The 13,899-nt window shown below is 34.7% G+C and overlaps 1 protein-coding gene across 2 annotated transcripts in view; it reads right to left on the bottom strand.

Annotated features, from left to right (window-relative positions):
- The window catches only part of ANKRD12 (ankyrin repeat domain 12), a 399,410-nt gene that overhangs the window by 248,728 nt on the left and 136,783 nt on the right, over positions 1–13,899 (bottom strand). For both annotated transcript variants that reach the window (XM_053714916.1, XM_053714917.1), the window contains one exon: positions 8,338–8,473. In XM_053714916.1, coding sequence (XP_053570891.1) covers positions 8,338–8,427 — 90 coding nt within the window. In that variant the 5' untranslated portion in view covers positions 8,428–8,473. The remainder of the gene's footprint in view (positions 1–8,337; positions 8,474–13,899) is intronic.

The raw sequence follows: 13,899 nt of genomic DNA, 5'->3' as shown, positions 1-13,899 counted from the left end.
CAGTCTTGTTAGAAATATGGCTAGTCATACCTTAAGCAGAAAAGTCTGCTAACTGTTTCCCCCAACTGAAGTTACTTCATCTCAACAGTCCTATGTGGAAACAGCAACGGATTTTAGTTACTGTCTGCTAAAATCATCTTCCTCTCACAAACAGAATTCTTCATCTCTTTCTGTTTCAGAGTAAATAGTACATACCAGCACTATTTTAAAATAACAAACTCTTGATAGTAGAATAAAAAACTACAACTAAACACCACATACTCTTAACCATCTCCGTGGAGATGTTGCCTGTGCAACGGCAAAGAGAATGACTGGGGTGGGCGGAGCCTAGGAGGGACTATATGGCCAGCTTTGCTGGGACTCTTTGCCATTTCCTGTTGGGGAAGAGATATTCCCACAAGTAAGGATGACGCCGTGGACCGGACACACCAATGTTGGAGAAATAAAGTTAGTTATGTGTAATGAATCAACTTTTGCAATCTATTTTCATTATTTATTTTGTCCCCCTTATGTTAGCTCTGAAAATAGAGCAATTTCTAACTCTCAGACTTTGAAATGCACCCTGCTGACTTATCAGGGCTATAACCCTGCTACTTATCTGTACATAATTGGCTTTATCAGATAACAACTGCAAAACAATGTACTTTATACTAATTTTACAACCGTGGATAGCTTTGTTGTCTGCAGACTAAAGCCCAGATTGACTCATCCAAATAAGGTAAATGGTGGATGGAGTTTGGCTATTGAAAATGATTGCAGTAAAAGGATGTTAAAGGGACATTATACACTCATTTTTTCTTTGCATAAATGTTTTGTAGATGATCTATTTATATAGCCCATAATTTTTTTTTTTTTTTAAATAAATGTATAGTTTTGCTTATTTTTAAATAACATTGCTCTGATTTTCACTCTTAACCAAGCCCCAAAGTTTTATGTTAATACCGTCAGCTACCTTCTCCAGCTTGCTCCTGTTTGTGTAAACAGTCTTTTCATATGCAAAAGAAGGGGGAGGGGGGGGGAGGGTCTTATTTGCCACTTGCAGTGGGCTTTCCAGCTACCTTTTCAACAGAGCCAAACTGACAGCTTCTAAGTAAGTTTTTAAACAGTTTTATACTGGATTTTTATATCCGTATCTGTGCATCTTATTCTTTATAGTAGTGTCTATTACATGCAGTTATATGAAAATGAGTGTATACTGTCCCTTTAAAGGAACACTAAACACAAATTGTAAAACTACATGATTATAAACCCTCATATATAAGAATAATTTTGCAATAAAAACTGCATCTTTATTTTGTCAAATTAGTATATTTTTTTATGTTTATTCTTTTCACTAACTTCCCTGTCCCCCAGAACAAAAGAACCCCAGCTAACCAATCACAAAATAATATTCAGCTATAGCACAAACTCTGTTTGCATATGTGCAGACTGGTGTAGTTTTACCTCTTGTATTCCCTTAAAGGGAAATTATACACTAGATTTTTCTTTGCATAAATGTTTTATATGATATATATATATATATATATATATATATATATATATATATATATATATATATATATATATATAGTTTTTTTTTTAATTTTTATTAATGGATAGTTTTGCTTATTTTTAAATATCTGATTTTCAGACTCCTAACCAAGTCCCAAAGTTTTATGAGAATACCGTCAGCTACCTTCTCCAGCTTGCTCCTGTTTGTGTAAAGGGTCTTTTCATATGCAAAGGAAGGGGGAGTGTCTTATTTCCCACTTGCAGTGGGTGTTCCGGTAACCTTTTAAACAGAGCTAAACTGGAAGTTTCTAAGTAAGTTTGTAAACAGTTTTATACTGGATTATAAAATCAGTATCTGTGCATATTATTCTTTATAGTAGTGTCCAATACATGCAGTCAGGGCTTTTTTTTGTGGGGGGGTACTCACCAGTACCGAGTACCCCCACCTCTGCCAACTCATAAGAGGTAATATTTGTAATCATCATGTAAATACTCTTCACAAGAGGGGGCTGCAAAATACATCAAAACATTGTGAATAATCTTGTCCCTTTGCTTTTCTCAAGGTTAATGAGCAGAATATATCAATTAAAAATTAGTGTGGAGTACAGGCACCTTTTTTCTGAGTACCGGCACTTTTTTTTTTTTTTTTTTTTTTACAAAAAAAGCCCTGCATGCAGTTATATGAAAATTGGTGTATACTGTCCCTTTAAGGAGGTTTAGCACTAATTCAACTTGGTTACTATTGCAAAGAATGATTTGCCTATGAGGATTATTGATGCAAAACTGATAATCCACCTTTTAAAAGCATGTGACACCATAGAAGTTTACGGAGGGAGGGAAAGTAAACAAAAGCTCACATAAATTGCCTTAAAAGTATTAACCCAAGCCTCTCTGGGAGAAAGTGAAACTTTTTTTTTTAGATGTATTTTATTTATTTTAGAAATAATGTATATGGCAATAATGAATCATTTATGCATAGTTGAAATGTCAAGTTTAATGGTCCCTTAATTTGTTTTAAAAACATTAAGACTTGGCTGATATTCTTTAGCAGCACATTAGAAATGTATTATAATTAAAAGGTTTTTTTTTTACTGTCACTTCAAATACAGTAGAACGTCATAACCAACAAATGTATAAGAAGAATCAGCACTTAATCTGAATTTCAAATGAGCAGTAGATTTTTTTTTTGACAAATTTTAAAGTTCTATGTATATAGTACAAAAATTTGCACATGCTCAGTATGAGCCAGTGTCTCAAAGTTTGCATATAAGAAAAGATTGTCAACATTTTGGGTAGTGAATTAGAAAGTTGTTTACAATTGTGTGCTCTATCTGAATCAGGAACATTTATTTTGGATCCCTTGGACCTTTTAACGTGTATTGTGTATGTACCGTGAGTCTTGCAATTCAGCACTTTGAGCTGAATTTATCAAGCCTTTTTCTCCACTTTGACTGACTGTTCGCACAAGTGAACTTGCATTCAGGATTTTTCAAACAGAGGCCATTAGAGCTCTGCTTCCCTGTTCTCCACCTCTTAGGTCTCTTCCAACCAGGGAAATTGTCAGCTGCAGCTCATGCACAGGAGCGCTCGTGTGCAATGGTAAATGCGGGCAGCAGATTTCTGCTCGCCAGAGGAGAAGCCGTGTGGACAGGGGTGAATATGTATGCCCCCGTCCGCCTGTGTTTGATAAATTGAGTCCTTTATACTGGTTTTAAGTATGCATATATAAAAAGCGACTGTTTCTTTAAAAAGGACATTGAGAAATTTTACACAAAAACAAGAGCTTTTCATTCTCCCTAGCAAGGCCAAAAAAGTCTATAACGTGCAAATGCTGCAATCAAAATTACTGGTTTAGGCAATTTGCATCATCATGTTGAAAAACTAGGTTACAGATTTAGCTTTTTGCTCTCTATAGGGAGTGTGGGACAAAGTACAATTTGTTATACTCAGAAACTATAGGTGTTTAATTCCTCTTCTAAGATTTTATCTTGAACTTAATTTTCTCAAATTTCTGGCAACTGCAATCTTGACATATTCCTTTCACTACAGAAGAGAACATTGCAGTAATTACTACTCCCTTTCATAGACAACCAAAGATAATCCAAGACCACCCATTTATTCAACATGTAGTTTACTACAGCTCATGCACAACAACCATAAGCAGGATAACACATGATAAATGGACACAACCTTTTAACCCTTTTCTGACAGACTTATTTGTCAACATCGGAACAAAGTTCTGATGTAAACATAAGTAAAACATGAAATCACGCAATCTTTAATGGGTTGAGGACATCACAGCACGTTATTGGAGTGGATGACATTTCATCCCATTATTTTTCTTTCTGATTACAAATAAACTGTTAAATAAAATATAATGTGAATGCAACCTTCTCAACCATCTAATGTGATCATAATTCTGGCAAGTGCTCTAGGCCCTAGTTTATCAACAGCCGACCTGACATGTTCTAGGCACTATCTGACGTACATTTTTTTCTGTATTTTCACTGTACTTATTGCATTTTATAGATGTATATATGCTATTTTATTTCTGCAGATGACAGATTTGACCACTGGATACATTTTGTACACATCACACATGTGAATGATCATTTTGTAACTGTATATGTTTCACAATTAATGGACCCTGCATACCTATTTGATCTGTTTTGTGCAATTATAGTATAATATGGTGTGTGTGATGGTTAAGTAATTTAATGGGGCATATTTGGTTGTAAGTGCCATATATCTTTGATGTATAGTTGTAAAGCTAATATTTGCTTATTGTCACCAGTATAACAATTTATTTGTAAAGAGCCACCAAATTCTGTACTTCTCATAACCACCTTTTATTTAATCTGTATCCTGTGTGTGAACAATTTGCATTTTTCCCTTCCTTTATTTTCTTGAAGCTCTGGTATATTTTCTGGTGTTTAAAAACAACATTGAAAAATCTGTTGATAGCTGCAGTTTAAGGTAATTAAATTAATTTATTTGTGTGAAATAGTTTTTTTTTAGTGCCTTAGTTAAAGAACTAGTAAACTTAACTTTTTGCTTCTAGTGTTATATATATATATATATATATATATATATATATATATATATATATATATATATATATATATATCTTTTTTTGTGGGAGTACTCACCGGTACTGAGTACCCCCCCCCCCCTGCCAACTCATAAGAGGTAATATTTGTAATCATGTATATACTCTAGTTTCCACAAGAGGGGCTGCAAAATATATCAAACATTGTAAATAATGATGTTGTCCCTTTGCTTTTCTCACAGTTACTGAGCACAATACAATATATCAATCAAAAACTCACAGTTACTGAGCACAATATATCAATCAAAAACTCACAGTTACTGAGCACAATATATCAATCAAAAACTCACAGTTACTGAGCACAATATATCAATCAAAAACTCACAGTTACTGAGCACAACATATCAATCAAAAACTCACAGTTACTGAGCACAATATATCAATCAAAAACTCACAGTTACTGAGCACAATATATCAATCAAAAACTCACAGTTACTGAGCACAATATATCAATAAAAAACTCACAGTTACTGAGCACAACATATCAATCAAAAACTCACAGTTACTGAGCACAATATATCAATCAAAAACTCACAGTTACTGAGCACAATATATCAATCAAAAATCAATGAGCACCTTGTTTTTTGGAGTACCGGCACCTTTTCTTTTACAATAAAGATATAGATATATATATATATATATATATATATATATATATATATATATATATATATATATATATATATATATATATATATATATATATATATACGCATATATACACACACACACGCATAAAGTAATCCATATCTGCCCAGCTCAAGACAGCCTACTGAAAAAGTAGATAAGGCATCAGATGCCCTCAGAATAATAAGTCTTCTTAGTGCACATGTGGTCAGGAATAATAATTCTGAAAAGTCATTGCTATCAGGTCTGCTACTTCTGCGCTCGACTTCCACCACTACTGCTGATGTCGATCAGTGGTGACTGCTATCTGAAACCGTCCCTTTAAAGCACTATTAAATACAGTAAAATTGCATATTCAACAATTGTATAATAAAAAGATAATGCAATAGCAGATTCGAAATTTACTTCAATTTGTCAGCCCCTGTATCATGTGATAGCCATTAGCTGAACTCTTGCACATGCTCAGTAGTAGCCGCTGCCTCAGAAAATATGGATATAAAAATACTGTGCATAATTTAATAATGGAAGTAAATTGGAAAGTAGGTTAAAACCACGTGCTCTGATTCATGAAAGTTGACTGTGTCCCTTTAATGCCGATTGTGTGTTTCTAGCACTTACAAGTCAATACGATAAACAATTACTTATACATCATAATATAAAAGCTATTTATTACACATCAAATGAGTTATATTGTAAATTGCCAATGTGCCATATACTAGGAATCTGCAAAAGCCACCTTTTCTAAAATGTTCAACACCAAAGGGGAAAAAATCTTGAATCCCCTATTTTATGAATATAATATATATGTATCCCCTATTTTATGAATATAATATATATGTATAAAAGAAAAAACGATCCACTCCTCAAATGTTGTAAAATGAAACGCCCAAATGTATTAATTCATTAAAAGGCGGTACTGGGAAGCACTTTACAGAAGTGTCAGAGCAGGCGCAGCACTAGGCTTATGCATTTTGGCTTAGGAAGCCGTAATCATAGCCTGGTGTGCTAAGCCATCTCTTGCTATTTAAAAGAATACAAAGTGGTTTGCTATTGGCTGTGTGTGATAGATCATTAAAACAATTAAGCGGCTGCTGTGAACATTTAACCCTCTCGTTGTGAAAGCAACAACATATAAAGATCATACAATTTTATACCATGTTATATTCTGAAACAATGAACTGTTATTATGTGAACCTTATATAGATAAACCAGTAAACAAAAAGACACTCTTTCAGCATTTGCTATGGAATGTATCAAAATTAACTTATTACATAAAAAATTGTTAACAGCAAAAATAGTAATACAGATAGATCCCTGCTTTGGATTACATGGAATTTTAAACCACCAAATATAAGACGTCCTAGGAGCAATAAATTGAATGCATAATTGTGCTATATACATGTATATACACTGTAGTTTATGAAGACAGAACTACCAAAAATAGTAAGAAAACTTGTCAGTGAAGCACAAAGTAATATAAAACTTTTCTTCCATTCATTTGTGTATGTTGGTGAATAACCATCACCGCAGGAGCAGCGGAGGTCCTTCAACTACATGTGAAGCGTGAGTCTAGCAAAGGGGACACCGTGTTATAAGCTTCGCTTTGAGGGGAATGTTGGATAGGAATTTCAGTTAAGAGTGACTGTATACATACGTTTGGGACAAACACTCGACAACCAATTGTCTTACTATAATATATATGACATGTATCTATATTATACAGAGCACTTTAATTATGCACTTACAGAGCAGTTAGACAAAAGTAAAAATGAAAGTTTCTTGAATGTAGGGTGCAATAAACTTTTAAATTTACTTCTATTAACAAATCTACTTTGTTCTCTTGGTATCCTTTATTGAAACAGACATAATGGAATAGAAGTAGAACGTCGATCTGTAAAGGGAGGCAAAAGATGAATTTACATGAAAAGATTTCCCGTGAGGTGAAAACATGGAGTCATGAGGCAGTACTTCCTTCACTTCCCTCCCACAAGCACTGTACTCTGAGGGGAACCGGGCTTCAATATGCTCTGAAGCACCTCTCACTGAAGAAATCAAGCACATCATCATGCTTTAAACTGAGGTATGTGTGAGGTGGGGTTTATAGGATTTTAAAGTTTGGGAATCTTTGCCTCCTCCTGGTAGGAATGTATAGAATGTAAGTTTGTGGACTCTCGCCACCTATATGAAAGAAAATAAGTTTACAGCTCATATACATGTCTGTGACTAGCTGATCGCTGTTATGTGATACATGGGGCAGGGAAAGTACGGAAATGTTCCAAATTGCCAGATTAAAAAAAAAAAAGCTACTGCTCGTTTGAAATTCAAAGTGTTATTGTATTGTCTCTTTATTATGCATTTGTTGATTATGCAATTCTTCAGTGTTTAATTAAGTTGCATGTGGTATCACCAAGGAAACATCTGTGTATGTCTGGAAGATGCAGAATAATATCTTAATTATACCAGCAGAAGTGGAACTATCAAGTGGTATTACATGATTATGTCTACATAACAAAAAAGACATGACATTTCACTAATCACTTTACTGCTTGAACTTTTTACCTCCTTGATTTGCTATAAATGATAATATACATAATTAGTTCTTTAAGAGTCGGCTAATTACATAATTAATGTCCACAAATCAGTATTCCAACAACTTGCTCTTGATATACATTCTTGTAAAGTTTAAAGTTAATAATTGGGGGGGGGGGAACACATTTCAGAATTCACACTATTTTAAAAAAAGATTATAGCATAGTACAGACATTCATTAGACACTGAATTTGGAAGCTTCATAAAAAATATGACTCAGATATTATATGTACAACGGCAAAGAGTGACAATTTTTCACCATAGTGAAGCTATGAAATCAGAGGTAAAAAATGTAATCAGAACATAGCCTTACTCAGGCAATGTGGCTTTCTCAATAGGAAAAGAAAACTCATCTGTTGCATGCATTCCAGTAAGCAGAGACAGACATCTGGACCTTCTACACTGAGCCAGCTGTTGGGAAACATATTTTTCCATGTATCCAACTACAACTTAAAGCAAAACAATATGAAAACATTTGGCCCAATGAACATTTTGTCCTATTAAAAAAGTTCTGCTCTTACCTTTCGTCCTGTTGGTTTTTCGACCATGATGTTGGAATCACTGTTCAAAGTCTCACTCTGAACGGCTTTTGAGGTTAGTGTTTTGGGCATCTTATTACAGTTCAGCTACAGTCTCAGTATGTTGTTCATTGTGTGCCTGAAATAAAAATCACATTTTTAAAACGTTATATCACTGTACATTTTTATATCAAACACCACAAAGCAGTAGATACCAAATCTTTAAAAGTTGAGTAGGAGTTACATTGTAACACTGTGTAGTAGACAGGAATGCTTTTTGAAAGTTGCAATCAAGATGGCAGCTTTCAAGTATTTGGAGGGGTACAGTACCATATGAACACTGACTGGTCTGTTACAGACTGGCAATAATTCATCTAAAATTAAGCATCTTATAATCATCCTTTGCACCAAGACTTGTCTTGTGTTAACTGCCTGAGTCACTGCTGGTGAGTACCCAGGCAGGCATTTCTCTGTTTTGTATATGTACAAGAGGGCTGTGTCACCTTTGGTTGAATGCATTGTGTGGTTGTAGCTTAGGAGCTAGAGAGGAAGAGACCTTGAGGTGGTTATGGGTCTATCACCATTTGGCCAAATGCTGTAACTAACTCTTCCATTATGCTTTTAATATAGCTGTGTGCTTGCAAGATAGCACCCGACTTTCTATGTGTTGTGTTTATCATTTTGTTTTGTAATTTTTAATATGGGTTTTGCATCCAGGCTTGGCTGGGGTTTACTGCCCAAGTCACTGAAAGCTAAGTAGCTGTCTGAGCGCTGGCGAGTACCCAGCGCTGTGGGTTTTGACATGGGATGTGTGTTCGATGTAAGAGTGCAGTCCATTTCCCTGATTATATATACTGTATATGTGTGAGTGTAACCCTTATGCACAATGGTAGTTAAATATTTTTACACCCATAACATACAGAAATATAACATCAATTAAACAGAAAAAACTGTAGTCTCAAGCAAAAAAGATCATAATATATAACATGGTAACAGTAGAGGAGGTTGGGAAAAAAAAGATAACTCCATCAAGCAATAATTAGTTACATGTGAGAGATTTAATTTTGTTTCTCCCAAATATTAGTGAAGTGACACTTTTCTAACAAACATTTTTCTGTCATTCAGTGAGCAGGTAGCAACTTCCCTTTGCTATTTTTATCTGACTCTTTTCATTCTGTGCTTTATTTAGATTGGAGCACAGGCAGCACAGAGACCTACAAACAACAGAATCATGCAACTGCAATGCAAGTCTAAATAAAAAAACAGTGAGATAAGAAAGAAAGCCTGGAATCTAGGAACAAAAAATAGTAAAACAATAAAAATAAAATCATATAGATCTGTAACCTATAAAATGTCACTAGATGATTATTTCAGTAAAGGTATAATATAAACACACAGAAAAATCACAACGTTTTGCAGTAATCATGTAATAAAAAGATCCTTAATTGATAACATTGTATTATAGTACTAAAATGCCATCTTGGTATTGTGGTTGAATTCACAAACTATTAGACCTTTATTTGGGTTTATGAGTCACCAAAAAATGCAGCTGCAATATAGCTCCATAACATTAACCTGTTGAAGATAAGGTAGGAAAAACTTGCTTATGTCTGTAATTAAAGGGACAATAGACTCAAAAGTTAACTTCCAGGGATTAGATAAAGCATTAGATTTTAAATAACTTTCCAATTTACTTCTATTATCAATCATGTTGAAAAAGCATACCTAGGTACGCACAGGAGCAGCAAGGCACTACTGGAAGCTAGCTGCTGATTGGTAGCTGCACATATATGCCTCTTGTCATTAGCTTAACAAGGTTTCAGCTAGCTCCCAGTATTGCACTGCTGCTCCTAAGTCTACCTAAGTTTACTCTTAAACAAAGGATACAATGCAAAAAACAAACAAAAGTGATAAAAAAAAGTAAATTGGAATGTTGTTAAAAATGACATGCTCTGATTCTTATAAGTAAAACTTTGACACTGAGTGGTCAAGTATTTTTTCCTCTTGTGGATGCTAATTTGTCTTTGGTAAACTATATCTTACTTATCAAATATATTTTACAGCAATGTCTATTAAAACACACACAGCATCAAAGTTAAATTTAAGGGAAAACCAGAAAATATGTGAGTCTACTACACATTGTTTTAAGAACTGAGCAAGCAAATTTCCTCTAGACATGGACTAGCATTAAATACAGTGTTCTGCTAATTTTAATAATATTTACAATATTTTCCCTGACCTGTAACCTACACTCACCCTTTCTACCCCCAGAAAATAAAATTACACACACATTTTATTACATTTATTTTTTTGGCTGGGTAATAAGACTGTGTGAGGATTGAAGAACAATTGAAGAACAATCTCAAATATATGAGGGTCAGATGGATTTTGGTAAAAGTGGTTTGACACTTTCAATGAGACAATTTGCAAACCAGGGCCTAATCTCTTGACAGGCACCACAAGCCACCTAACTTCACGCACCAAAGCAGCATCTGTTTACAACGCAAGAAGGGCACAGCGGACATTGAGGTCCTCTTCATACTCCATGAGTTTGCTCCTGTAAGAGACCTGGATGTACAGCCCTTAAAACCTCCACCGGAAAGAAGCAGCTGTCTGACTTGCAGTGCTGGAAGTATTCAGCCAGAGCAGAATTTTGCCCCAAGGGACCTATTGTATGTCCTTTAAAAAAAAAAAAAGTCTTCACCAGGAATTTTTCAGAATTATGGAGATGCTGATGGAGATTAGTGGGCCTCTTTGCTCCCAGCCAAGAGGTCTAATGGGCAGAAACATATGGATTAAGAAAAATATTAAAGGGTTAACCATAATAGCGATCAGGGCAAGGCTGGTAACGCTGCTAGAAAAGGTGATTATCTATTTCTTTATTTTTCACTATACCGTTAAGTCAAAAAGGTGGCTTCTATTTTTAGACGATCTACCACTGATGCAAAAGTCATGCTGTCAGCTCAGTTTCACAACAATAATACACAGCATACTCAAGGATATTTCAGTATGTGCAGAACACCTCTGGCTTCTATGTTATTAACTGATTTAGAAAAAAACTACCAATTATAAAGAGCAGAACTCAGCATACATTCAATCACAAGGCAATTTAAATGGGCATGGAAGTAATTAAATGAGTTTAATGCAACACATTCAGTCCACTTAGAGCATTTCTAATATATCTTCTCAAACATAAGTGTATGCTTTTAATTTTCCAATTCTTTTTTTTTTTTTTTTTTTACAAAATAGCTCTACAATAATCTAACTGGGCCGGAAATGATGCATCAAAACTGAAAGCACCAATCAGACTCCCATTTAAAAGGACAAGAATCCTATAGCCGTATTTTTAGATTTACAAATATTTAGTTTGTAATTTGCTTGCCTTCGATATATATATATATATATATATATATATATATATATATATATATATATATATATATATACACACACACACACACACACACATTCATTCTGAGAAATGTTATCACATTTCTACAAAGCTTTTTTGCACATACAACAAGAATATTGCAAAATGCTTCTACGTGAATGTGAAGCACATTGCTGTTAATTTAAATTATTTTAAACAAAAGCCGTTTGTTTAGACGATTTAAGTTTGTAAAATATGTTAATCTGCAACATTGTTCTAAGGAAAAAACCTCTGAACTATTGTTGCTATCAATCTGTTTAATAAACTCATTTAGAATTAATTTATAAATATTTATATAATTTATAAATATATAATTAACCTAATTAATTTTGGCATGGTGGCGAGAGTCCACAACCCATTACTCCTAGGAATTCAACTACTGTCCACTAGGAGGAGGCAAAGATTCCCAAAACTCCAAGAGTACTTATTCCTTCCCATTTCTCTGGTATGTTAGGTCTTACGTATAGCTAAGCAAGAAGTAGAAAGGTAGAAAAGGAAAAAGCAGGGAAAATGAGGTTCACACTAGAAATGCCATCAGAAAAAAAGGACTCCCACTACCATAAAATAAATTAATTTATCAGGTAAGCATAATTATTAGCTTTCTTTCATAAAGGTGGTGAGAGTACACACAAGCTGTGGATCCAACAAATAATTTTGGGTGGAACAGAATAAAAAACAAATAAATAACTTATTTTAGAGATAAAAAATAATATCACCAAGAGAACCTATTTAGGCTGCAAAATATCCATACAATTCAGCTAGACTGTGAAAATAAAAGCCTAATGAAAAGTGTAAGTGTCTATATTGTAAGCTATCCCCTGGCTATGATGTAACATTACTAACGTACCTGCTAATAGCCTGTGGGCTATGAAAGTGACAAAAGTGGTTTATATTTTCCTGAAAAACACCCACACTACTGTGCTTACTAAGCTGCAGACAGACTGCATCCTTTAGAGCCCATCCCGTGTGGTGTACAGCACATTAGAGGTTCTGTTTAAGAAGTATATTGATGAACCAACAGGAGGCGGCTATGGGACCAGTCCCTGGGAGTAATTGTGTCACTTCCCAATACCCCACTCTGTCTCTCTGTAGCAGCTCTTTGAAGGGAAAAAATGGGCCTCAAATCTTAGAACCCTCTCAACAAAGCATCTGGAGCACTTAAATTCTTCACCTTTCTCTTGGCAAAGACTAACATACCAGAGAGATTGAGGTACTACATAGTCTTGGAGTTTTGGAAATCTTGCCTCCTCCTAGTGTCCAGGAGCTGAATTCCCAGAAGTAATGGATTGTGGACTCTCGCCACTTTTATGAATGAAAAAGGCTTGCATATGTTTTTTGTCCTCATTAAAAAAGATTTAAATGGATATTACAATTTGCCATTATAATATAAAATGTTTATAATTTTTCTTAAAAACCTTTTAGAAGTGGGAGTGCAGACTCTAGAGTGCAGACACAAGACTTAACACTGCTACATTCCACACTTTCATTGGTTGCACACTCTTGTAAAACATTCATAACTGTCTCTGATTGGCCTGAGCAGAGAAGAAAACCTAGGATACAATATGGCAAATATTAAAGGGACATTATACACCAATTTTCATATAACTGCATGTCAGACACTACTATAAAGAGGAATATGCACAGATACCGATCTAAAAATTCAGTGTAAAACCTTTAACCTTTAGAAGCTCACAGTTTAGCACTGTTCACGAATTATGCTGAGACACCCATTGAAAGGGGCTGAGAAAACAGGAAGAGCAGACACTCCCCTCTCGTCTGCATATGAAAAGGCCTATAACACAAACAAAAGATAGCAGAAATCTGCCCATACTTGGCATGTCTGCCCTTGGACAACCAATTGTGCGGGAGCAGAGCTTGTCAATCATTCCAGTAAGATCAGTACAGGATGATTTTAATTCACCACCTCTGAGAACTAGAAAGCCTTTAAGATCAGTTAAGAAATTGCATGAGCAAGCCTGCAACTGATAGGGACATTTGGCCTTTGGAAAAGTTATCAAAAGACAGAAGAAGATTATTTTAAGTGTTGGAAAAGTGTGGGTGCACTGTGCTGTGGAACATACTGTGAATATACTGTGTTAGGCCAATATATCTATTTTGAGTGTATGCAGCTGTGA

Source organism: Bombina bombina, chromosome 5 (genome assembly GCF_027579735.1).
Source record: "Bombina bombina isolate aBomBom1 chromosome 5, aBomBom1.pri, whole genome shotgun sequence".
Taxonomy (NCBI): Eukaryota; Metazoa; Chordata; class Amphibia; order Anura; family Bombinatoridae; genus Bombina; species Bombina bombina.
Note: the sequence above shows the minus strand (reverse complement) of the source record. Positions and strands in the feature narration are given on the sequence as shown.